The sequence below is a fragment of the Staurois parvus genome, unplaced genomic scaffold, assembly GCF_062004578.1.
Source record: "Staurois parvus isolate SC_StPar_1 unplaced genomic scaffold, SC_StPar_1.0 ptg000068l, whole genome shotgun sequence".
Lineage (NCBI taxonomy): Eukaryota > Metazoa > Chordata > Amphibia > Anura > Ranidae > Staurois > Staurois parvus.
In genome coordinates, this window is record NW_028317864.1 from 810296 (window position 1) to 838067 (window position 27772).

Sequence of the window (27772 nt, forward strand, 5' to 3'; positions counted from 1 at the left end):
TTTAAAGCCAAAACATGTTTTTTTTTCTAATTTTGGATCATGTAGGGAATGGGTAAAACTTCTGTTAGCTTGGCCCAGTGCTGTCCCATAGGGGTGGGGGTGGGGGAGTCCCCAGCCCTGTGTAAGCTCTATGTTACAACTTGGAGCTTACACATGTCTTCCTCTCTTTACTCCCAAATGCTGAACAGAGGGGTGGTAAAGTGGCTATCCTGTTGGGCAATGAAGGGGGGGCTCAAGTGAACACTGTTTTCTTTTCCCCTCAAGGATACAGCACAGGTTTCCTTTAGCATCCTAATAGAAATGCTGCTTACCGTCCAGTATATAAGAAGTACAAGCACACAGAGTTTTACATCAATACATTTATTTACATAGATATGAATAGCACATGGCTATGTACAATGAGATGGTGTGAATGACTGTACAACCAGACAGTGCACCACTATTTACATAGGAGCGCCGAGTTCTATGTACACCATTACTCTACACATACAGCAACTGACATTCATCATTCTGCAGCTCTATCCAGGTTATATTCAGAATGTTGGATTTAGGAAGAAGTATTGCCCATACTGGACAATCAGATGAGAAAAACTAGAGATGGGCCTTTATCTCTCCTTTACCTCGATGTTTGAACATGGATCTCCTACTGCGAATTGCTGACTTCTGTCCCTGGATATTATGTGCAGTCCATATAATCATCTTCTTTTGCTTGTAAAATAAAGACAACCTTCACAGCTCTTTCAGGACGACATATAACTGAGACCCTTCAATGGTACAGTGGTTGGCAATATATTTATGTACATTTGTGCAAACATGTTCTTTTGTGTCCTTTTACAATCCTACTTCCCCACTAAAAGACATCCACCACCTCCTATAAGGAAACCTTCACTGGGAGAACTACACAGACTGCTATTGCTGGCCCCCTGACCCAAGACAAGTGTGCAGACCAGGAGATGGGGATGAAGCAGAACTCCTAATCTACATACCTGTTCCAATCAATGACTTAGGAGGTGCTGCATCCATTGGATCACAAAGACAGCCAGGGAACTAGTATTTTCAGAGTGAGAGGTCAGCAATGGCAGCCTCCATATTCCTCACTACAGGTTTCCTTTAAAAAAACCCTGAAAGTGAACGTGTACTTTGGTAAACCAGCATTATTATGTTATAACAAGTACTATACTGCAGGAGAGATTTACTAAAACTGGAGAGCGCAAAATATGGTGCACTTCTGAATAGAAACCAATCGGCTTCCAGGTTTTATGGCCAAAGCTTGATTGAACAAACGGAAGTTAGAAGCTGATTGGCTACCATGCACAGCTACACCAGATTCTGAGTGCTCCAGTTGTAGTAAATCTCCCCCCAATGTCTGCAAATACATTAAAGCTGAACTCCAGGCACACTGCTAAATACACAAATGATATACAGATATGGGAGCTTTTTTACTTGGCAAAGGATTTGTATTTCAATCTATTTACTCAGCCCTGTCTGGCAGGTCAGGAGACATTATTACTAACACATACAGGTCTTGTCCCTCCCCCAACCTGTGATTGGACAGTAAAAGAAAAAGTAGGAACTGATAGGGTCATCTCTGTGTCATTCTTCCCTCTCCTCCTATTAGCCTGTTTCTTGTTAGCACAAATGATTGGGTCCATGTGATGCCTCTGCCTCTCCCAGTCTGAGCTCTACTGTACAGGGGTTGTAGGTGTTTCAGATGCTTACACTGGTTGCATTTAAAAGATACATTTGAAGGAGAAGTAAAGCCAAAGCTGGATCACAAAAGTGCAGTTTGTTCTGCACTGCTGCGTCCTGTGTTCAACCGATGGTCAGGCTGGGGAAAGATCCCAACTTTAAAGTCAGGATTCCACCCAGATGCCTGGACTGGCATCTGGCTCAGCCTCTTAGCAAGCTGCTGAGAGCCTGAGCCAGCCACTTCCACCCCCTCCACAGCCCAGTGTTCCTGTGAGCACTGGGGGGCAGAGTAGAGAGTTGGTACAGTCATGGCTCTCTGCTCAGTGAAGGCTAAGAACTGAGCGATCAGCGGTCTTAGAAGCAGCGGAGGACAGATGCAGCATTGGGTCAATGCTGCAAACACCTAGGTCAGTATGATTTAAAAAAAGAAACTTCTTCTTTTAATAATGCAATCCAGAATATAAAGCTGCAATGTGCGTCTTTCTGGAGTTCAGCTTTACATTTCTGTGAAGGAAGATCCTAATGTAGGGCTCATATTTTGCACAATTACTGACAACCCCCCTCCCTCCTTGCCCACCCAATTACAGTGCAATTCAGGTGCCTTAGCAACGTATTGATAGGCACTCCCCATTACATTGGGAATGTGTTGGGAATAGGACAAGCTTTGGACCTGACTTAAAGAATAGTCAATATTTTAGGCTTCCCGATGTGCATGGTCCCCATTATAATCTAATAATGCTGGCTGGTTTAAAGCAGAACTCCAGACATTTTTTTTTCAACTTTTGGATCGAGTTGGGATGGGTTGGAATATTTGTCAGGTTCCTACTGCTGCTTGTATCCCTACTGGGAGATTTTGCCACAATCCCTATCCTAGACACACAGCAAGGAAGTGCAAGGAAATCTCTGCAAATAAGTGATAATCTGGCCTTTGACAGGTATCTTTGAATTGCACTCAGTTCCTGTACCTGTGACAACGCTAACATTTCATTTCCCTTCGCTTTCTTTCCTGTGAACAATGAGTAAATCTCCCCGGTCAGGACACAAAAAAACTGACCATCCCCAACTCTATCCAAAAAAAATGTTTGGATGATGTTTTCACCACTAAATCATCTTATATTTCTGTTTCTACTATATTGCTGAAAGATCTGATGTGATTGGCTGCTGGAGGTTAGGTGAACATCGCCGCTCTCTGCAGTAATAGATAGCTGGTCCTATGTCTTACTGTTCAGTAATGAGATTTAGCTGCTGCTATCTATACAATATAATATATTCTTCTTTTCCTACTGGAGTGCCATCAGCCATCCATTAAACAATAGCAGAAGTGAAGTCATTTCACTGACCGTTTCATTAAACCCCCCTGTGATATTTGGCTGGCATATAGATGGGTGTCACAATATCCAATAAGCTCTGCCATCATCTGTCTATTTATTTTACTATACATATGCTACACTTTGTGAAATGTCCATTTCATTGCTTTAAGTTGAAAATGACTATTGAACTGTAGAAGGGAACTATGAACTATTTAAAGTGAAATTAAACATAGAATTCTACTTTAAAGTGGAGTTCCACCCTATTTTTAAAGTTGTTTTCTAAGTTTTCCTGATTGTTGTCCATATATAGTTTGGGATTTTTTTTTTTGTAGATGTTTACATACTTTTTTTAGCCATACTAAAAGTACTTCCGTTGTACCTCGTCATGGCAAGGTACGTCATCTCCAGCCACACGTTGTTACCTGGGATTGATGAGTCATCAATCCAAGGAATCAACGAGCATCCCATGTTCTAAACTTGCGCCACGCAGTGTCCTTACTGCGAGATCGAGAGGTGCATGCTGGGATAGCCGGCAGCACCTAATCCAGGAAGTGTACAGTAGCGGGCTTCAGATGCCCACATCCATCATGGAACCTGCTTGCTTCCAAGGTCTTTGTAAGAAAATTTTGATTATTTACATAACGAGCATGATATAATACTTCACAGTAGTCTCATATTTAACTGCAGGTTGTAATAATTACGGGGGAATAAAAAAAAAATGTATGGGGACTGGAACTCCGCTTAAAGACCCCAGTGTAGAACAAGCCTCATCTGTGTACTTGTCATTCCTTTCATGGTTACTAGATGGCGCCCAATCCATGTTTATACCGTCACACACATATAGACCAGATGTAGTAGTCTGTACATTCACAGTATGGGGTCCCATTTTTTTCCCCTTCTTGGCAGATGGAAATAGTGTTGTACATGTATGGCCATTGTTAAAAAGCGGTTAATCTTGCTGCTAAGCAATTCAAACAAATCTCTGGTACAGAGCGATATAAACCTAGGTTTTGACACTGTTTTGAGTGTATTTTTTTTTCTTCTTTTATTTATTTTTTCTCTTTTGGGGTAGTGGTGGGGACAGTGCATTTTGACTGCTGTCAGGAATATAAGGAGGGATACAGAGATTCTACAGTTTTGTATCATATTTGGCATTTAGTAGGGGTATGGCAGTTTGATCGGTTTATGGGCAACCAGGCCTTGTGGAACTACAAGTCCCAGGATGACCTGATACATTTTTTTCACAACAGTCAGGCAGTCACCAACCATTCAAAATGAGTTTAGTCCTCAAAAATGATAGTTGAGAGGAATGCTGAGTGCGGTCTCTGGAGTCTGTGGTGACTTATAGGAATGAGGCTTACTTCTATTGCGCATACATAGACCCCGCAGCACCCACAAGCACCTCCCCCTTCCACCTAAGCGTTTTCATTCTGATTGGATGACCTCCAATCCGGTATGATCGGTCACAAGCTCTGCTGTCCATAGCCTTTACTCTATGACATTACAGTGCTATGTACAATGAGACATTGCACTTGTCCAGGGCTAACCTCCTGTCTACACCAGAGCCCCCGTAGCGGCCAAATGTTTGGATTTATAATAAAAAAATGTAAAATATTGGTCAGGACTAACCCACATATAATTATCTTTAAATGAATACATACAGTGCAGCCATTTTTCTTCTGGAATTTGATAAGATCCAGCATGCACTGCAACAAAATATCAGCCCCCACGACGGACGCCAATGAAAAGTGCTATTTTTTCTCCTCAAAGAAGTCTCTGAGATGCATTGTTTGGGCATGTTTTATCCCTTTGATGTCCTTCCGTTACAGCGTTTCAGTCTCCATCTCCAGGTGCTGCGTTATAATTCACTGAAGCGCACTGAGGGCTCCAGTTTGTGTGACAGCGCGGTGAGGACTTTATCGAATTTGTCAAATCTCTCGGATTGGCTGCCTGCTGCTCCTCGACTGCCCCACAGCATTCGCATTTGGAACTCTGTGCTGGAGACCTCCAGGAGGTCCGATCTGGGGTGGAAACCTGTTCAGGGGTGGAAAACACACAATCAGGCAACAGTCTACACCAGAAATGACAAATATATGCTAAAAAGTGTTGTTTGTATGTAGAGTGAGGAAGGAGTGGGACCTCAGTCGGATTGTACATGTTGGAGAGATATCTGCTCACTTCCTGTTCTGGTGACCCCCTGCAAATGGGACAGGCATTGATGGGAACTTTCTGCAACTAGAACACTAGTAGAGTTGGGAAGGAATTGACCTCTGAGGGTTTTTGTGGCTCTCTGACCTTCCTCCTATAAACCATTGTTGTACCAGGCGAAGCTGGACTTGTGCATTCATGCTGCGCTGGCTGGGAGGGCAGGCTATTTAATATACTGCAGCCATGTATGAAGTCATAGCTGATTATACAGACATGAGTCAGCCTGTAGAGCAGCCTTGATAAATGGTGACTTTATGCATGTATGTGTCACAGCAGTCAGCATGATAACCATCAGTAATTAATGAGAGCTGCAGAGATGCATTAGCTCAATGGCTCATCACTAGACACAGAAGACAGGTGACACGCTCACATGTCAGATACCTATGAAATGTGTTTGAGGGACAGAATTTTTCTAGTACATATAAATAGTTGTATGGTTAGGACAGATGGATGGTGGTGCTTGTAGGGTTCAGTGCACAATACTGGGTGTAAATGAAAGACCTAAACCTCCTAGGCCTCATTGTAGAAATATTAATTGTCTACTTATTAGCTACAGATATCCATTAGATTTAGGAATCAGGACTTCAGCTATCAGTTGGTGTTGTAGAGCAAAGCTGGCCTGTAGGCTTAACAATAGAAATCTAACAGATTCCTCCATTCACACAAATGGCACGGATGGACGAATTTCCTCTGCCAGGCTATTGTATCCTGAGAGTTGTTAGTGCTGGCTGTCAGAATACCCAATCAGTGATTGCATCGACTGAACAGTTCATCTGAATTGGCCGAATTTCTAACATTGTATGGCTGGTTTATAACTCAGATTGGAGACTAAAGCTGGCCATAGATGGAGCAAGTTTCTTTCCTGCAGCCACAGTCAGTGTTGATAAGGGGATCCCTCCCATGGAGCCATTGTGCTCTCCCAGTGGGGGGGGAACCGTCCCTGCTGGGAGAACAGAATGATTACTGCTAGCGGCTATATTAGTTACTAGCAATATTCGCATGTAAAATCGGACAGGCTGGTTGTACCCAAGTTGATCGATCAATGAACTTGGGTACATTTAGCCTGCCTTGATATGGTAAATGGTGATTCAACAAAGTGGAAGGTGCATTGTGACTTTCACCGTGTGGTGGGTTATACTTTGGAGGTAAGAGTCACTGGAGACAGGTGATGGTGCACAGTGGTGGAACATTTTGCACTTGTGTGTGGGGTAACATATATTTTGGTGGAGTTATAATAATATTCAGAAGACATCTATCTGGACTTTTGGTTGTCACAGAGACTTATTACTTACTATAACATGGTTTTGCACTTTATCTATGTGTTTGGGATTATATATAGTACTTTTTTTGGATGAAAAAATGGTATATTTTTTTCAGAAGACATTCACTTATACAGTCAGGTCCATAAATATTGGGACATCGACACAATTCTAACATTTTTGGCTCTATACACCACCACAATGGATTTGAAATGAAACTAACAAGATGTGCTTTAACTGCAGACTGTCAGCTTTAATTTGAGGGTATTTAAATCCAAATCAGGTCAACAGTGTAGGAATTACAACAGTTTGCATATGTGCCTCCCACTTGTTAAGGGACCAAAAGTAATGGGACAGAATAATAATCATAAATCAAACTTTCACTTTTTAATACTTGGTTGCAAATCCTTTGCAGTCAATTACAGCCTGAAGTCTGGAACACATAGACATCACCAGACGCTGGGTTTCATCCCTGGTGATGCTCTGCCAGGCCTCTACTGCAACTGTCTTCAGTTCCTGCTTGTTCTTGGGGCATTTTCCCTTCAGTTTTGTCTTCAGCAAGTGAAATGCATGCTCAATCGGATTCAGGTCAGGTGATTGACTTGGCCATTGCATAACATTCCAGTTCTTTCCCTTAAAAAACTCTTTGGTTGCTTTTGCAGTATGCTTTGGGTCATTGTCCATCTGCACTGTGAAACGGCATCCAATGAGTTCTGAAGCATTTGGCTGAATATGAGCAGATAATATTGCCCGAAACACTTCAGAATTCCTCCTGCTGCTTTTGTCAGCAGTCACATCATCAATAAATACAACAGAACCAGTTCCATTGGCAGCCATGCATGCCCACGCCATGACACTACCACCACCATGCTTCACTGATGAGGTGGTATGCTTAGGATCATGAGCAGTTCCTTTCCTTCTCCATACTCTTCTCTTCCCATCACTCTGGTACAAGTTGATCTTGGTCTCATCTGTCCATAGGATGTTGTTCCAGAACTGTGAAGGCTTTTTTAGATGTCGTTTGGCAAACTCTAATCTGGCCTTCCTGTTTTTGAGGCTCACCAATGGTTTACATCTTGTGGTGAACCCTCTATATTCACTCTGGTGAAGTCTTCTCTTGATTGTTGACTTTGACACACATACACCTACCTCCTGGAGAGTGCTCTTGATCTGGCCAACTGTTGTGAAGGGTGTTTTCTTCACCAGGGAAAGAATTCTTCGGTCGTCCACCACAGTTGTTTTCCGTGGTCTTCCAGGTCTTTTGGTGTTGCTGAGCTCACCGGTGCGTTCCTTCTTTTTAAGAATGTTCCAAACAGTTGTTTTGGCCACGCCTAATGTTTTTGCTATCTCTCTGATGGGTTTGTTTTGTTTTTTCAGCCTAATGATGGCTTGCTTCACTGATAGTGACAGCTCTTTGGATCTCATCTTGAGGGTTGACAGCAACAGATTCCAAATGCAAATAGCACACTTGAAATGAACTCTGGACCTTTTCTCTGCTCATTGTAATTGGGATGAGGGAATAACACACACCTGGCCATGGAACAGCTGAGAAGCCAATTGTCCCATTATTTTTGGTCCCTTAACAAGTGGGAGGCACATATGCAAACTGTTGTCATTCCTACACCATTCACCTAATTTGGATGTAAATACCCTCAAATTAAAGCTGACAGTCTGCAGTTAAAGCAAATCTTGTTTGTTTTATTTCAAATCCATTGTGGTGGTGTATAGAGCCAAAAATGTTAGAATTGTGTTGATGTCCCAATATTTATGGACTTGACTGTATATGATATAGTATTTTCAGTTGAGCTCCACTTTTTTATTGTTTATATGGTTCTTTGTGTGGGAACACATAACAGTGAATAGTGGCAACAAGATATGTATGTGTATTGATATATATTTGTATTATATGATTTGGTGTTAGATTTACACGTAGATACATAAATTTGTTGGTAGCTTGGTGGTTTTACTTTTTGATTTTATCAGCAGAGAATCAAACTGTCTATGGCCTGCTTTAACCTGTTTGTACATGGACAGACTGGGATACCCAAGACTTCCTGTTCACTGCAGGTTTCATCTACAGAAGCCAATCCATGCTATTGGATATCACATTAATAAGCATTGTGGGGCAGTAATGACCTTTCATATATTTAGGAGAAAAGGAGACAACAGGAACAGTGATACTAGAGCTAAAGTGGTCCACAGGTAACTGAATCTTCCATCACAGCCATTTCATATCTGAGTAGATATATCTTGGCCTACAAATGATGTCTTGTGTGGATACTAGTAAATTGCATAACCCACTGCTCTCTCATATATATTGGGAACTCCAGCAGTAAGATGTCTCCACTGGAGTTTCTCCTACTAGTCTACTACTCCTACACCGCCCTTGAATGTGTTTTTCTATTAATTAAATTAGGCTTTTTCTGCTATTGGTAAGTGTAAATATTCTGTGATGTGTAGAACCTGAAAACACCTCAAAATGTTCCAATCTTTGGTTTTAGCATTAAAATCAATAGAGTTAAGTGAAACGTATTATTATACCGTGATATTCCAACGTAGAACATTACGAACAAGGTTCTAATCATTGCAACAAGATGTTGGGACCTTCTTGGCTTACTACAGTGCATGGAGAACATTGAACCCCTCCAGGTACAACTAGCTAAGTTTCAGAAAATTGCACCTATGCTGGCTTACCCTGTAGCCTCATCTCAGCATTGGTCCGGTACAGGCCTCCATGATGTGCCACCATCCTGGCTGCTTCCAGGTGAGCCATCACCACTTCTACACCACTGTCAATGTTATCCCAGGGTTCTCCTCCATCTAGCAGAGGGCCATCTCGCTCCAGAAGAGTGATGAGAGGGATGATGTGCGGGAAGGTTGTATTGCTCAGTGGGAGGCTCTCTGCAATAAATCCAAAATTCTTGTAACTATGGTAAGATGGGAATCTCAAAGATCCAAACATAGTTTTCATACTTCTCATTATTATAAGTACACAAGTCATTTCTCTATAAAAACAATTGCAGAATGACTCATCTTGATGATCTCAATGTTAATATGCTGTGGATTTTCAAAAACAATGTCCACACCACTGGAAGGGAGGGTGTAGGTAAAACAAGTGGCTTATTCAAAAATTCCCTTATGTACAAAGACATTCTGGAGCACAGACATTACATATCTCTTTCATAGTGGACACTACAGCATTGATGTATCGGCATGCCTTTGCTCGTTATCTTGAAATAAGGGTTAAACCCCAAGCTTTTTAGATGTGGAGTAGAAGCGATGATAACTTTTATTTTTTAAAAGCAAATGTATCGTTCTCTGTATTTTTGTAGGTTTTTTTTGTTCCTTAGGCAACCTCACCATAATTTGATATGTTTCTCTTTGTTGGTTTTAATACTCCAGCCTAAACCTTTTTTTCAGGTTTGGATAGAATAGGAAAGAGTCAGAACTTTCTATCAGGTTTCTATTGTCTGTGATGCTGTAAAGAGAAATTTCCATGTAAATTACTTCAAGTAACAAAATAGGAAGGCTCTATACCCAATGGAGCATTTGCATTTTGCAGAGAAGAATAGGGACTGGCCAGAGAGGGATTACATTTACGCAGTTAGCCAGCTTTAAATATGTACTGCAATGTATGTGAACTAAAAATCCCTGTTGTGTGCAAAGACTGTTGGAAAAGGTGTGTAGCAGTATGTAGAGGGTCCATTCACAAAATGTTATTGTTAACATGTGGTCACACCCCTTTAGCACCTGAAGGATTATATACTGTATATGTATGTAATATGTAAGCTAATAGGATTTACATAGAGGTACATCCTATTTCTACTGCAGTGCAGATCAGTGACCAGACTTGAGCCTGTAGCTCTCCTACATACTGGCACTATATCCACTGGAGCATTTGCATTTTGCAGTGCAGTGTAGGGACTGGCCAGAGAGGGATTACTTTGATGCAATTAGCTTAAACATGTATTGCAATGTATGTGAACTTAACAAATGCCCGTGTTTGTGCAAAGTTTGCTAGAAACGGTGTATTTAGAATTTTTTGTGTTGACATGTGGTCACACCCTTTTAGCACCTGATGGGTTATAGATATGTATAAGCTATTTGGATTCGAGAACAGGTATATCTTACTTCCTTTGGCTTAAGTGTCCCAAAGTCAGCATAGCACACAACACATTTGTAAAGCAAAGATATGACGACATCACTGAACCACTAATGTGGTTCTAAAGTTAAAATGTTTTTTTACCTTAACGCATTCTCTGCATTAAGGTAAAAAAAATACCTTTCAATAGCAGCTCCCCCCAGCCCCCATTTAAACCCCAGCCCCCATTTAAACATTTACCTATGACTGTGCCCATTCATTAGAGGTTTTGATGGCAGCAGGAGTCATTGGCTCCTGCTGCTGTCAGTAAGATCCAGTGAGCAGAGAGTGAGGGGGCGATCCTGATCTGCACTGTGTGTGTCTATGGATGCACACAGTCTGACTTGGAAGTGTGCCCGCATGTGTGCCCTCATAGCACAAAGCTTGCTATAGGGGCACATTCAGAAGAGGAGGAGCAGATAGCGCCAGTGGAGTACCCCAGAAAAAGAGCTATGGGACTGCTCTGTGCAATATCCTTTGGATATTGCACAAAGTAGGTAAGTATAACATCTTTTGTTATATTATGTAAAAAACCCAGCCTTTAGTATCACTTTCAGATAAATCCTCTTCCTGGCAATATGGAACCTTTTATGACTTAAATGAAGCCGCCTTGCTGCTGAAACTGAGGTTTGAGCTAGAATATCTAAAGATACCTGAACTTTTCACAGCTCTGTTGGTCAGAATTCCTAAATTAGAATTGTTCTTAGAGCTTACTGTCTTTCTCCCACTGTGATATGGGAGAAAGGGAGTAGCTGATTGGTTTCTGTTTACAACTGCACTGGCGACCCAGGACCTGTCTTTGCTATCTGGCAGGGTGCCTACATCAAAAGACTAGCTGTGGACAATTACTAATCCCTTTGTTTAGTAAAACACTTTGGCTGGAGCTCAGCTTTAAATGTGGTCGTACAGTATGTGGGGGCTTGGACCAAGATGACTATGTAATTACCATTGCCCTCATTCATGCTCTTGAGAAATGGTTTGAGTTTCTTCTCATACAAGATGGCCCCTTCTGTGTGCCTCTGTCTCAGGGTAACCCATGTCTGTTCCAGTCTTGAGATCTGTAGAGCGAGAAGCAAACACTTTATAATGCTGCCTGTAGAAGATACATTAATCTGGCTGTGTTATAGCATCATTTCCTTCCAGGCAATAATAGAGCAGGCAGGAGGCCTCATTATGTGTGGACAGCCTCCCTCCCTCACCAGTTTAAAAATGGGACACCAAATGAAAAGAGCCACATTATATCCTGGCCCTGCTCCAGCTCTCCCATGATTAAAGATAGCAAAATACGGCTATCTGTCAGCTCTGACTAAGAAGAAAGAAAACACAACTTGACATGATCTGATGTAAGAGATGGGAGAAATCTATTATTTACTTTACATAATAAGACATTATTTAGGGTGAAAGTCCAACTCCAGCCAAAACTATTTTGTAAGTTTTGGATAGTGAGGTATAGACACTGCCGGGCTCCTTAAAAGCCCAGGGCAGTCCTAGGCACCTATATTGCAAGCCTGTGGGACTTGTGACATAATCATAGAACTTCAGTAATGTATTTGTCATCCAGATAACAAATGAGGAAAAAGCAAACATAGCAAAAAAAAAAGCTGATGGTTTTTAGCCAGCCTCCACTCTACAAGAAAAATATATATTTTTGCTGCCTGGGTGTTTATTACTCACTTCAGGAAAATCAGTGCTCTATTACAATGCACAGTGGCTACCCAGCTTAAAGAGCAGAGTAGTCACCTCATCGATGTGCTGCTGCTCCTTGATTGTCCAATCACAGCCTGGGGTAGGTCTCAGGCCAGTGCATTGCTCACCTGCAATTGATTTATGAAAAGGCCCAGGACCTGTATGCATTGTCTGGTAAGGGTTGCCAAAATCACAAAGCTGCCTGAACAGAATTAAAATTAATCTAGCGGGCAAAGCACTTCGCATTAAGTAGTTCAGCTGTTTGCCTGTAGTTATGCTTTTTATAACCAGGTATACTCCATGTTATTATTTGTTTGTTTTTTTCCTTAAAATGCTTTAAAATATGATTTATTTTCAATGAAATAGTGCGTCCAAGCCTCATACTGCAGTGCTTTGTCCTGGCAGAGCTAGGTAACAGGCACACCCCTCAGCACAAGTGTCCTAACAGAGGCTAATAATGCAGAGAAGGGGAGTAGTGCATCCAACCAGCTCTGTTACTGAGTGCTGATTAATGTGTGCAATACGTATAACTTTTGTGTCATATTTAGACATCCTGCACAACTTCTGTAACAGGAAAGTGGAGGTAAGATTATGAAATTAGTGGTTGTTGGTACAACGTCTACCTGGCTGCAAATCTAGTTCCATGAAAATGGAGTTTATTTTTCTTGTACGCTATTTGTTGATACATTGTAAAATGGCATCCATCACAAAACTGTAAGCAAAAGTATGAAAACCTGATGAGGTGTGTTTTTTATTCTTGTAAGTTCATGTTCTCTATACCTGTGACATTTCCAAGGCGTTCATTACAGCCGCAAAACTGTACATATTTCCCAGAGTGCCTTTCAGTTCAGCTGCCAGTTGTATGGTCTTATGAAGCAGAGCAGCTCTCTCCTCCGTACTTCCTGTGCAGCCCAGGATGTCCACAGCGATCATGATAGACATGGTGTGAAATCTGTAGAGCAATGCAGATAGGTTACAACCATCTGTCATACAAGTGAGCTACCTGTAACCATTGGGTGGAATCATGGTTAGGGTTTGGATTATAAACTACAAAACATTTGATGATCAAAAAATCCAATGGCTGCACAGGATTCTGGTATAAATACGGACAGTCATGTATATGTTTATACCCTGTGTGCATCTCTCCAGCTCTGTATTTATCTCAGGGGAACGACAGTGACTGTCCAAAAAAATCCTTCCCATGTAATCAGTTCTTCCCCCCTGATTGGTGACCATGGGAATACATGCAATATCACTGGTCTCGGTCTGTATGGTAATGTTTAAAAAATTCAGCTCACCACACACCCTACAATTTGATTGTGCAACCTCACTGTGTAACTGGGAGAGTCCACCATCATGGTCTCCATGGACCATGTTGGAAAGGGGTGTCACGTTGTTTCCATCTGAATATTGATATGGATGGAGAAAGCACAGTTTCACATTAAAGTATATCTCTAGCCAAAAATGTTTTATTTTAAAGAACATCTTCCCATGACCGTAACATAGGGGTGAGGTATTCTATAGTCCACAGAGAAGAATTAAGCAAGTTTTCTGGGAGAATCTAGTTTATTTTTGCATTCATTAAATAGGCTCTCCGGCTTTCTCTCTATCTTTATTTATCTGTATGTGTCTCATCTTTGTGCCCTGAAAGTGATCCAGATCCAATCTGGTAAATGATAAAGATATAATTGCTGTGTATGTAGTTAAAGCCCCTATGTGCCAGATTTGTTCCACTGTATGATATACAGTATCATCCCCTACATATCCCTTTCACCTCCAAAGAGCCCCATGTGGACATCAAGTCAATCTGTGGGAGCTTACACAGGGCTAAGGACTCCCTCCTTACCCCATGTGACCATGGCTTGGCTGTTGGCTGCTCAGGCACCAAAAGTTACATCATTGGAAAAAACAGTCAAAAAGCTCCATCATCCTCATATGTACCAGCTATTTCTCCTTAAAGAGGAGCTCCAGTCAAAAACTGTAGCTGCTGACTTTTAATAAATAGACACACATCTGTCCAAGGATCCAGCAATGTGCTCACCGAGCCATTCTTTCCATCAGTGTCCTGTCCCCGGCATTCAATTATGGTCACCCGGCTGTGACAGCTTCACAGCTGGGTTCCCACTGTGCATGTGCGAGCTGCCCTGTGCTTTGTGAATGATCCTGCAGTCTTCTGGGACCAGTGATGTGTCCCAGAAGACTGCAAGAAGGAGGGGGGAGGAGAACTTCCACTAGGATCGCCTAGGTGGTCAGAGTGGAAGTGGGAGCAGATTCCTGTCAAAACCAGAGTGGAAATGGGAGCTGTTACCTGTCAAAACCAGAGCAGAAGTGGGAGCTGGTACCTGTCAAAACCAGGTACCTGCTCCCTCACCCCCCCCCCCAAAAAAAAGTGACATTTCGTAAAGAGGAGGGGGGAAGGAGACGCTGGTACCTGTCAAAACCAGAGTGGAAGTGGGAGCTGGTACCTGTCAAAACCAGGTACCTGCTCCCTCACCCCCCCCCCCCCAAAAAAAAAAGTGACATTTCGTAAAGAGGAGGGAAGAAGGAGACGCTGGTACCTGTCAAAACCAGAGCGGAAGTGGGAGCTGGTACCTGTCAAAACCAGAGCAGAAGTGGGAGCAGGTACCTGTCAAAACCAGGTACCTGCTCCCTCACCCCCCCAAAAAAAGTGACATTTTGTAAAGAGGAGGGGGGAAGGAGATGCTTTTGAAGAATGAACGGAGAAGTGGTTGAGTGCAGGGGAGGGAGGTCAGTATTACCAACAGTTCACCGGTATTAGTCATGTTGTGCCAGGACCCATGGCCTGTTCTGTTTAATTGGGGGTGACTTTTTGTTTTGTCATTTGCATCCAGTATGACGCTGCATTTTGCAATGACACAAGCCTCTACCTCTGTTCTCCACACACCTTTCCAGAAGGTCAAGTCGCAGCTGGCGGCCATGCGGCAGTGTTAGGAGCTCCATGCCTGAGCTGACTCCCATGATCCTCTGCATCTCCTTGGTAACACCGAGTATCCTGGCAACCTGAAAGCAATGTGAAGATGGAGATTAATCTCTCCTAATTGGAAATAGATTGTCGCCTCATCTTGAAGGAAGCATCCCTAGAGGGCACAACAATAAACACATTAATGGCAGGCATTTTAATCTGGCTGTACTGCCAAGAGAATAAGGTGATGTCATGGTGACATCATTGCAGCGGATATAAATATCGTAGCACTTTGAGACTTCATTAGCGTTAACCTTTATTTAGGACTGGAACAAAGATCAGTCAGCCTGAAGCCATGATGCCACTTTGATTAATATTTTATATATGTAAAAAAAGAACTCCGCTCTAGCTTAAAGGCCCCCTAACTATGGCTCATAAGCTGGTTTTAATGAAAAACAATTATTATTCGAACCAAACATTTTTAAAGGGAGACAATTGTGTTATTTCAGCAATCAGATAAAATGAGCTATTACCACGATGTTCACCTTAGGCTCTGTATTTCTCTGAGTACAGGCTTCCTTTATTGTAAATCTTCATTCAAACTTTTACTTTGTTATGTGCATGCTGCACCTTATTTTAGATTAGTAGATTCACACTGAAATTCACTGCAATCAGTCAGCCTCTATGCTCAACAACAGCTGAGATAAACCTCATCTATACTGAGTGTGCATAGTTTGCAGCTAGTCAGATATGACCAGTGAAGAGAATTGAAATAGAAGAACAAGAAGACACATTATTGAACTGCTAGGCAAGAAGCAAGCCCACAATTTTAAGTTCTCAAGTAATACAAGCTAAGCCAAAACTGCATAGCAAACAACATAATGGACCACGTCATACCTTTGGGGACGTGTATTCCCCGAGAATTTCCTGCTGAGAAAACCATATTCTAGGTATAGGAAGTAAAGTTTCATCCCCTCCACAATTTCACAGACCTTGGGACCTGTGTCACGTATTGCCAGGCCCAGGCATCACCACAAGAGAAAAATGCCAATATACTGAATTCTGAAGTACATATTTGTATAGGAATTCTAGCATAATGAGCTCTGGGGGGGGGGCACACTCTAAATTTAAAGGTATTATGGAACTGTAATTCTTTTATGTGAAAATCCCAATAGATCAGCAGTTTTTGAAATACTCAGAACAGCCCATCTAGCACCAACAACCATGCAATGTTCAAAGTCACTTAAATCCCCTTTCTTCCCCATACTGATGCTTGGTTTGAACTTCAGCAAGTCGTCTACACCACGTGCTGATGCCTAAATGCATTGAGTTGCTGCCATGTGATTGGCTGATTAGCACTTTGTGTTACCAAGCAATTAAATAGGTGTACGTAATGAAGTGGCTTATAATATCAGTATTCAGTATATGTTCCTTGCATCACTCTTACCTCACAGTCTGTTTTGGTGATATGTTTGGCAATGGTTTTGGCATCAACTTCAGAGAAGAGCTCCTTGACCTTCTTTAGTATACACATCTCCAGGGGCTTGTTGTCTGGGGGGATCAGTGTGGACTTGAAGCTCGATGGGTTGAAAAAAGATTTGGCCTCTACAGTAGGGATAGTAAAGCACAGTTTGTCCTTATCAGGGTCCTCCACCCCACGGTTCACCCCTGCGCGGGCACCCTCGTCCACTTTTAACCTCTCAACATAGCTCTTGGGTGGAAGGGTTTTGCTGGGGGTATCGTGTGTTGGGGAAGCTGGGCGAAGCTGGCAGTAATGCGCATTGTCCGGGTCACTATAACTGTTTATAGAGGGGGAAGGAGAGATTTGAGGGTACCCATGACTTGGTGAGGAATGGTTGTTTTCAGCCATGTTTAAAGCAGCTTTGTTGTTTGCTGGGCAGACGTAGGGTTCACTGGACCGTCTCAGCACAGGAGAGCCAGGTGTCACATTATTTACTACTGGAGCTCCTTGGGGCTTCACCCGGACAACTGCATACATAAAAAAAAAGAACTTAATACAAACTGTATAGTATAGGAAGAAAATGTATGAATAAATGTCTACACATATTGTCAAGAAAAAAACTTAGTAACTAACGCCAAATGAATAACCGTTCTGGTAAATATCTGGTAAACTGGGGCACCAGCTGATTGCTTTCAATTTCTGGAAAGCAATAAGACTTCCCTGCCATAGTTCCTGGTACTTTTTGGATATTCCTGCCCACAACATCTGTTGCATTCTCCATAATATAAAATAAATTAAATAACAAACTGTGAAAATGGAAGCCCCTCAAAATGGCTGCAATAGGCATGTAGACCTGGGACCTCAGAGGTATCAGTACTGCATCCTCCAAGAAATATAATGAACTGAAAAGTGGTTTACTGCTTTGGTATTCATCAAAAACTGATATGTCAGTTAGGTGGACTGATTCTTTAAAAGAGACCCTGTCACCAGACAGCTGATTTCAGCAACAATCATCCCATAAGATTTACATTTCATGTATTTTAAATATGTTATTTAATTTAAAAAGCTGTTTGTAGACGTCCAAAGATCCTGGGACTGTTGCTGGGTGCCACAATCTTGAATCTGTTGTCAACGGCCCCAGCAGACTCTGAACTGTCGCTCAGAGTTGTCCTTTAGGTGCGAGCAAGCACATTAAATACAATCAGTATTACTGAATAACAATAGCGCAAAAATTGTGTGCAATAACCCAAGGTAACCAATCAGAAATCAGCTTTAAATATTCTCATCTTAAATGCTGAATTCATATTAGCTGTCATGAGGTACTATATGCTTTAACCCTATGTAATGTGATAGTAGAGAAGCATCATATACACATAGGAATGCACTAAAACAGTAAAATGATCTGTTTTAATGATGTGATATTCTGGATGTATAGACTTCAGAATATCTGCACGGTAAATAACCAAGTCAGTGAAGTGATCTGATCATATTGGAATTTTTTGACAATTGCAAAAGATTGCTGTTAGTAAGCAATGATTATTTTTTTGTTTATTACCCAAAAAGTCTAAAGGGCTATTTGCCTGGGCTTTGTCCTGCCATCTTCCCTTACCAGCCTTTTTTCCTACCTGTACTATAGGCTGGGGATCCAGGGGTTTCAGAAATGGGGGACATTGGGGAGTGCAAATCCTGGATTTGGTCCACACTGACTGCACAGCTCCTGATGATATCTCTGTGATGTGGAGAGGATGTGCTAAGAGAAAAATAGAACAAATGTTATGAATTACGTCATCAATTCCTTACTTACAACACTATAAGTATGATTGGATTCATATCGCCTGCACAGCCCACAGTTCTGGAGATTTGGCCCTGGAAACTTGTTACTTGAATTGTATCTATTTCTGGTCACTAATCAATTTCAGTTCTTACCATTTAGACACATCTTTTCCTTGCCTTAATTAAAGTATATCTAAAGCCAAAACTTTTTTTTTTAGTTTTGGGTAGAGTGTAGAAGTTTTATAACCCGTTAGGTTTTTATTGCATTAGGTGTCACCTCTTCTGAGATTCACTCTCTATGGGTCGTAGTGACCATTATCACTAGGACAGACAGTAATAGGAAATCCAACATTTAACAGTTGTCAATGTATAATGAATAGATGAGACATCTTGCAAATGAAACATCTGTGTTGGGATTTCCTCTGACACTAGAGGTCTTCTCACTTCCTGTGGTGTCTTTGAACCAGGAAGTGAAGGATATCTCCCCAATGAGATAAAGACAGCAAAACTGGCTGACCATTCAATCTCAGTAGGCAGTACTCACAAACATATCAGTAGCAGTACAGCAAAAAGGGACTCATCCAGTACAAGACTAAACCCTTCCACTTTCACCAACCAAACAGCTACAAGAAAAAGCAGCAACCAGGACTCAAACCTCTGTGCTTTGTAGAAAAGTGCTCTTAATCACAAACTATGATTAACGTAGAACTATAGGCATTTTGGATAGCGTAACGGAGGGTTATAATCCCTGTAAGGTTTATTTTTTGCCATCTGTGTTCCATTAAGGAGATTTACCTTCAGTTCCTGTCCCAGAGCCAAAACAAGAAGTGAGAGGGAATTACTGCAAATTAAGGGAATTACTTGGGGACCCCCAGGTCACCAGAACTAGTGTCCCCATTGGATAATTTTCCCTCTATTATTTTTCTGGGGACAACCAACAATTTGGGGTTTTCTTTCACTTTCAATGATAATGGTAAGCCAAACAAATAGAGAGGGTGAATCTCCCTAATGGGGAAACAGACTGCAATCAAAACTGACAGGGGTTCTAACGTATCTTCACTCTATCCAAAACTAAAAAAAAGTTTTGCCTTTAGTTATACTTTAAGTATTCTTTTAAAATCATATTTGCTGCCATGATTGTTCAGTAGGTTTTATGTAGAACACCTTTCAGAACTTTGTTTTGGAAAGGATTGGAACCTCTGCTGTCATTAAGGAAGATTCCCATATTTTCTGATCCCAGTGATGGCGGTCACTTAAATATAAAGTGAGGGATAATCTCTCCAGCATAGATACAGTAGCAATAAAAGCCAGTGGTGGTAGAACCTGTCAGGTTTTAATGTTGCCGAAATCTCCATTGGCGGTTTCCCGTTCACTTTCTGTCCTAGAGACAGTGAAACAGAAAGTGAGGGAAAGTGGGGATTGAGACATCAATAAAAACTATTTGGAGATACCAGCACAATATGGATGCCTGTGGCTTGTGTTGTGCATCCTTTTTTTGCCTGACTGATGAAAACTGCTCTTTATCTTGAGAAGCTGTTTCTGAGGGCTTTCAGGAAGTTCTGAGATTGCTGAAGGACTGGGAATTACATAAGCCTACCGCATTTACTGAAGCAGTAGAAATACATGTGGCTACTAAACGTTTTTGTACTGAATTTCTGTTTGTACCTGTTTGGGCACCCATTGGCCTTAGTAATCTTGTCTGCAGTGAGCCCATCGGTCATGGTAATGCTTCTTCTCTTCATATGTCCTTTCTGTGGGCTGTGTGACCCCTGCCGGCTGGGTGACAGCCCATAGCTGGCCTCTAGGTATCGCAGTGGGAATGTGCGGTTGATTGGGCAGTAGATGAGTGCCCCGCTCTGATCTGACACAGTTTTCCGACTGCCCACATAGGAGCGCACCAGGGCAGGGATGTTGTCAAAGCTTTCCTGCTCAAACAGGTATTGTATCCGCGTGTAGCTGTCGCTGGTCTTCACCATCACTTTGTTGATCTTGAAATGTAGCGGCTCGTTTTTCCATCGACAGGTCAGGACATAGTCACCCAGACTGGTCAGTGAGTCTCTGATGAGGAAGTCCCCATTTCTCTGGACCAAACTCTCTGACACCTGTGGCAATAGAGAAATGTGTACTCATGAACTTTCTACACTGTATGAAGTCATGCTGCAACAGTTCTCATGTCTTTGACCTGAAACCTGTAGATTTCCTACAGCTTGTGTGTATTTGTGCCATACTGGCACTATATACATTGGATCATCTGCATTTTGCATGGAATGGAAGGGATTGGCCAGAGAGAGAGATTAATTTGACCCAGTTACCTTGATAATCTGGTTGAAAAAAGACACAAATCCATCCAGTTCAACAGTTGGCCAGCTATGAAGTGATATGAAATGCAATTTGCTATGGAGGCACCCTAGCAGGCTTGCTCCCCAGCCACTGCTTTGCGTGTCCATTCATACACAGAGCTGTGACTTGGCGCCGCCCTCTCTCTCTCTCTCTTCAATGGCTCACTGACTATGATTGACCTCAGCGTAAGCAAATGGCCTCTGCTGCTGTCTCAGAAATGATGCGAACAAAAGAAGCCCTGTTTTTGTGCAAAGTTTGCTAGAAAGGATGCATAGCAGTATGCAGAGGGACTAATCAGATTTTTTAGTGTTAACTTGTAGTCACACCCCTTTAACCCCTGATGAGTTATACAACATATGCTGTATGTACAGTATAAGTTATTGGGACTTGAGCACATGTATATCTTATTTCTATTGCATTGCGGGTCAGTGACCAGACCTGAACCTGTAGCTCTCCTACAACCTGTGTCCATTTGCTCCATAATGGCACTATATCCACTAGTGAATTTGCATTTTGCAGAGTAGAGTAGGGACTGACCAGAGAGGGATTACTGTGATGCAGTTGGCCAGCTTAAACATGTATTGTAATGTATGTGAACAAAAAATCCCTGTTTTTATGCAAAGTTTGCTAGAAGGGAAATAGTAGTGTGCACAGGGTTGATTCAGAATTTTTTTGTATTAACAGCCCTTCAGCACCTGTTGGGGTATATATAAATAAGCTATTCGGATTTGAGCACAGGTATATCTTATTTCTTTCTCTAACATCTTTGGGTACACCACTCACCTCTCGAGGTATGCGACCATGATACCAGGCATGGCTGCGCAAGTCTGAGCTGTTGAGTTTTAATTCCTCCTCCAGCTCTTTGTGCAGCTTCTCAGGTGGAGTATCCAAAATGTACTTTTCCTTTGAGAACTGTTGGTTAGAAAAAACAAATATGTACATTAAAATTCCTCTTTGATTTGAATAATGATTGCTCTGAGATACTTCAAACTTTACAAGCATTTCACACCCCCTACCCACACACAATGGCCGTCGGCATAAGTAACTCCAAGCACAATGTAAGTTACCAAAAAATATACATATCCAGTGAGTAATTCTACACTCTCAACATTCATCCAAAACTGAAAACGGTGGACTGACCCTTCAATAAGTCCTGAAAAATCACCAAAGACCATTTTCCCACCTCATTTCCTCTAACTTCTAGACTGATCAATCCATCTTCTATATTTATTATTTAACTATTGCTCTGTAGCAGCAAATTCAGTATAAAATATTCCTGGTTGTTTCTGTATTCTTAGGAACATGTGTTGTCAGAGAAATGGAAAAATGCACATCGGGCCTTGATACTAACATATTGACATAGATACCTCCAGCAATGTCACATATACTCTGTCTAATGTCTAACAAGGGAAAAACTTCCTTGCGGTGTACATCCACATATCTATATATTCATCATGCCACCCCCCCCCCCCCCTTTCCAGCTTTATACATAATCCAGAACATTTTAACCCCATACATAAAGGAGACTTGCACCTAAATCTAAGAAAAAGGAAATTGGCCACTGTGTGTAATACATTGGTTGCCACTATGAGACGGCCCAGTGAAGTTCCTCCATCGATTTTCCCTCCCTCCCTGCTCTGTTGATACTGCATGTGTGACCCAATATCTCCAGTAAAGTGTGGCCAACAACCAATACTGAAAATAATAGCATATAGCTGTCTTAAAAGAAATGATAGCCCAAAGCATTTCTGAATTATGACAGCCCTTTTGTAAGACTGCACCCTTTTTGCCAAACAATCATTATTGCTGAAATGAATAGTGGAATGCACTCCTAGTGGTACCAATCTTTATGTACATTGTTACCTTTGGACAATACAGACCACTATTCAAGAGCCTAAGGCAGCCTTTCTCAATGGAACCCTAAAATAATTTTAAGTCTTAGGAACCCCTGCTAAAAAAAAAAAAAAAAGAATCAAGGGATTAGAAAAATGACCCTTTACATTGATGGCCAGTGGACAGCCAGACAGCTATAAAGATAATTGGCATTTAGTCGCTGGCTCTACCTAGTGGCGCTGGCCCTAAAACCAAGGAGGCACCATCAGATGGGAGGTCAGTCAGTCATAGTTCAAGGAACTTCTAGCAACTGGAGGAACCATAGTTGAGAATGGTTGGCCTAAGGCAGTGGTCGGCAAGCCGCGGCTCGCGAGCCACATGCGGCTCTTTACAAACTTAAATGCGGCTCTTCTGTGTGCCAGGCGCCCGCTCCCCTCCCTCCTCTCGGGCGGCCGCCCCAAAAGTCAGGACTCTGCAGCTGTCAGGATGTAGGCGGGGCAGCCAGGATGTAGGCGGGGCAGCGTGACGAACTCCTCTCCTCTCACAGTCCACCCTGAAGACCAGAACGGGGCGGGAACACAGCGAGAGGAACGCGCGGAGCAAAGGTAAGTGAATTGACACAATATGGGGAATGAATTACTATAGGGGGGATGAATTACTATAGGGGGGATGAATTACTATAGGGGGGATGAATTACTATATGGGGGGATGAATTACTACAGGGGGGATGAATTACTACAGGGGGGATGAATTACTATATGGGGGATGAATTACTATAGGGGGGATGAATTACTACAGGGGGGGGGAATTACTATATGGGGGATGAATTACTATGGGGGATTAATTACTATAGGGGGGATTAATTACTATATGGGGGATGAATTACTATGGGGGATGAATTACTATATGGGGGATGAATTACTATAGGGGGGGCGAATTACTATATGGGGGATGAATTACTATAGGGGGGATGAATTACTATAGGGGGGATGAATTACTATATGGGGGATGAATTACTATGGGGGATGAATTACTATAGGGGGGATGAATTACTATGGGGGATGAATTACTATATGGGGGATGAATTACTATATGGGGGATGTATTTTCAGTTTTAAAAATGTGGCTCTCAAAATAAATTTCAATCGTGGTTTTGGCGAGATTTGGCTCAGTTGGAAAAAAAAGGTTGCCCACCACTGGCCTAAGGAAACTACAAGTTACCTGTTCAGCCCAGCAGACCTGTATTTATATATTATAATAAATCTAGGAACTCCTCATTGACGATGCCCTTTAGTACAGACACTGCCCCTTGTGATAATTTTAGTAAAAACTGCTTCTAGAATTTTTGGAGGCCACATTTCAACTGTACAGAACACCTAACATAAGAAATAAAAGATGATTTCATGTTTGTTGAACTGTAAGTGCATTTTGGGAAAAAGGTTCCGAGACCTTCTCCCTGCATATCCCAGAGGTACAGCAGTCCATTCAAAGGCAGCAAGCAGGAAACGTAAAGATGTGAGCCTAGCCTACAGAGGCTTCTTAATTCTCACATAATACCATACACCCCCCTGCCTGCTACAGTTCTGCTAGAAATGTCCAAAGTAAGGAGGAAGTTGTTGCAATTTGTACATTTAAGAACTTTGTGCTCCCTCCTAGTCCTACTGTCGTAGTCACTGGCCTTAGGGTAGATACAGCTCTGCAGCAGAGAATCTTGTGACTCCTCTCATGAACCACTGCCTTTACCTTTAATATTGTTTCTGGATTAATCCTAAAGTGTCATGCCTATAGGTGTTCATTATTGTGTCTTACAAATTTAGATATGTCTCATATATTCCTTGAATATATTTTACAGTCCTAGCAACTATGACATCTGACTGTCATGCTCCCAGAAAAAACGTGTCATTCTTTAGGTACAAAGAGCAGTGTGATGACAGTTTAACAGGATCAGTGTTAGCCAGTTAAATCTGGCTGGTAATGCTCTTCCACATATGGAGGATTCAGATCAGAAGCATCACGCTAATAGAAAGGATTGCAAGGAAAGGGAATTAATGCACTTATTCTTTATCAGTCCAGGTGGCAGCTCTTATTCTGTGTGACAGTGCCCATGCCAGCATGAGATAATCCCCCCCCCCCCCCCCCCCCCGCACAAAATCGTATCAAAGCTGGCCTGGCCTGTTTGAATAATACAGAGGGTTTAGAGGCGTCGTCTGCATTGTAATGAGCTTTAGTGGCCAAGGGAACACCTGAGCCAATGAGCCCTGCAAGGCCCCCTCTTTCCCTGCCTGCCGCTAAAGCAATGATGTAATAGTCTGAGTCAGCTAGATGGCTACGCTACAGTCTGAGTGTGCTCTACAGCGGAATCATTCAATTGGAAGCTCTCACAGTCAAGCATTCCCTTCCAAAGCTGCAATCAAGACTATTTCTGAGGCTGAGACAATGGATGGAAAGAAGGATGCATGGATTAGGTACATTCAACCCAACTCAGTGTTATCAAATTTTGTGTTGCAATACTGGATTTTAAAGGGAACCTGTGCTTTATTCATACAGGACAAAGTCAAAGTGTTGTGCAGGGAGAGTAGGAAGCACATACTTACCTGCCATGTGCTTCCTTGTTGTCCTGTTAGCCTGCCAGAGCTGAACAAAAACCTGGTATGTAGAGGCCCACATGGATGAAATGCTCTTTATTACCGCAGTACGGGGCTCAGTGTCTGAGCGGCCACTCACAGGCCTGTGTGTTGCCATGTGAGAGTATGGGAGGGTAAGCTTTAACTCAGTGTAATCTCTGACACAGTGTTGACTTAGAACTGATAGAGCAAATGTGTGGATCAGCTCCATTGGGCAGTAGGAAATTGCATGGAATGTAAATGCTCCTCTTCCTTCTCAGGACAAACTTTGGCTGTGCCCCCTTCTTCAAGTTCCAAGCAGTACTCATCTTGAAGAAGGAGGCACACCCCGAAAGCTTGTCCTGAAATATTGTATGTTAGTGGTAATAAAAAAAAGTATCATGGATAGTACTCAATTGTTTCTGTCACAAGTGCACTAATACGGCTTCAATCACCTCAACCCTGAATAGGCAAGTTTCAAGTTCATTTTCAAAAATAAAGACACTTTGGTGGTAAAAATAACATTTGCTTTTAGGTTACTACTGGATACTGAATCAAATTTGATTTCAGAAGCTCTGAAGTCATTACTTTTCTACAGCACGCGTCTTCATTTAAGTGTTGTAAGATGTACAAACGGAGATTTGCTGCATGTTATATGGAACAAAGCTTCCCCAACATCTCCTTAGATATGCAATTTCTCATGGCTGATCCCTGACAGCCAATTATGAGATGGCTCAAGAAGTAAGAACACCCTGAGGGGGTCTTCTTTAATGTGTCTGCTGAAGATTTTATCAGAAAATAGATGGACATTCAAATTGGCAGGACCTTAGATGATCCCAGCATAGTTCTCCAGGGATAGCTAGAGAAATGAAAAAAATATATTTACAAATTTGCATTGTTTGCATGGAAATATTTAAAGTTTGTTTTTTAAAACACCCATTTTCATAAGGCCTTGTTAATAAAAGCTTAATTGTGAATAATGTATAATGTCCAGTATGTCCAATAAGCTTTGGCTAAGCATTTACAAAGCTTTTGGCAAGCTTCATGCAGCAGATAGATAGATAGATAGATAGATAGATAGATCCCATTTTCACTACCATTTAACCCCCTGATCTTGAAGAAGACGACTCATCAGCACATTTCCATCTAATTTATTACCCTTAATACACATCTGCCGTTCTATGCCCTGGGAGGCAGCACAATCCGAGTAATTTTAAGACAAGCTGGAGATCACTTAAATGTAACCTATTTGTTGCTGCTGGGCCCACTGGGAAATTAAAGGAAACCGTAATGACTTAGTCCCTCCCTCCTTCATATTAATTACAGTAAATCCAAGGGTCTCTGCTGCACAGCTGCTCACATCTCCAGATTTATACCCGAATATCACCCATGAATCCTCGACATGCATGACATATCTAACCCTGTCACCCCTTTTTCTATCTGTGTCTGTTCCACGCACAGCAACCAATCAATCTGTCATTTTTTTTCTAGTATAGCTTGAGGGCCCGTTCACACCACTTGGGTGAAGTGCACGTTTCCTGTACCGCACAGGAACGCGCCGCCGTTTACAGGCACGCAGGCACCATTAATTGTTAATGTCATCCCCACGCATCTAGGAAATACACATTTGCGTCTACCAAGGTGCATGGTACCACAATGCCATGTAGGTTGGCGCGGTGGAATTTTAAAAATTGTGCCTACTGTACTTTTGCCGCATTTCCCATTGAAATTAATTGGATGTCAAGAAGTCAAAAACATGCACACATGAACACATGCATTATGGTGTGACCCGCCCCTAAAAGTGTGTAAGTAAGCATATAATTGATTGGTCGGGACAGCAGTTCTCTTTCTCAGTATTGGTCCATATTACACATCAGTTTGATTCAAGTCTAAAGCTAGCCATACACTGAGCAAATTTCAGCCAGTTCTCCATGAACCCGATGAAATTTGAGTCATGGGTGGTTCTGTCAGCACTATTCCACCTGACATCCTTCAATCTGAAAAGCAAAGGAGCTGGGTGGGAAATTGTCAGCCAAACAGAGGCTGCATCCAATCAAATGGTTCGAATCTCGGCTGGTTCAACAGGGACCAGCCGAGATTCAAACCATTTATAGGCAAGCTGATTGTACCCAATTCAATTGTTGTATGACTTAGGTACAACCAGCCTGTTGGATTTTTCATGTGATTATAGCCAGCGGCTATAAACACTAGCAATTATCACTCCCGACTGGGACAGCTCCTCCTCTGCCCTTTGCCCCCCACCCCGTCAAGAGAACACAACAGCTCTGCGGGAGAGATTCCCCCTTCAACACTGACTGTGCTGATGGGGAAATTGAGCGAAAATCACATCATCTATGGCCTACCTTAGTCTGAAGGTTACTTCTGAAAGTTCTTCATAGGCCACATAGCAATCTAAATTGTGATGCCAACGTGTCTGCTTATTGCCCAGGTCACACACAATGGTTTCAGCTGATGTAAGAGTTTTTTGGGGTAACTGGCCAGCGAATGGGTCACAGGTGTCTGTACACGAACTTCAGTTTTTTTTT

The 27772-nt window shown here is 42.1% G+C and overlaps 1 protein-coding gene across 3 annotated transcripts in view; it reads right to left on the reverse strand.

Moving 5' to 3' along the window:
* Positions 1 to 344: 344 nt before the first annotated feature.
* SH2D3C (SH2 domain containing 3C) overlaps positions 345 to 27772 on the reverse strand; it is a 71088-nt gene continuing 43660 nt past the window's right edge. For all 3 annotated transcript variants that reach the window (XM_089668999.1, XM_089668997.1, XM_089668998.1), the window contains 9 exons: positions 21575 to 21703; positions 20117 to 20553; positions 18304 to 18428; positions 16664 to 17205; positions 15199 to 15314; positions 13074 to 13245; positions 11554 to 11665; positions 9161 to 9367; positions 345 to 5033 (listed from right to left, as the gene is read on the reverse strand). In XM_089668999.1, coding sequence (XP_089525125.1) covers positions 4858 to 5033; positions 9161 to 9367; positions 11554 to 11665; positions 13074 to 13245; positions 15199 to 15314; positions 16664 to 17205; positions 18304 to 18428; positions 20117 to 20553; positions 21575 to 21703 — 2016 coding nt within the window. In that variant the 3' untranslated portion in view covers positions 345 to 4857. The remainder of the gene's footprint in view (positions 5034 to 9160; positions 9368 to 11553; positions 11666 to 13073; positions 13246 to 15198; positions 15315 to 16663; positions 17206 to 18303; positions 18429 to 20116; positions 20554 to 21574; positions 21704 to 27772) is intronic.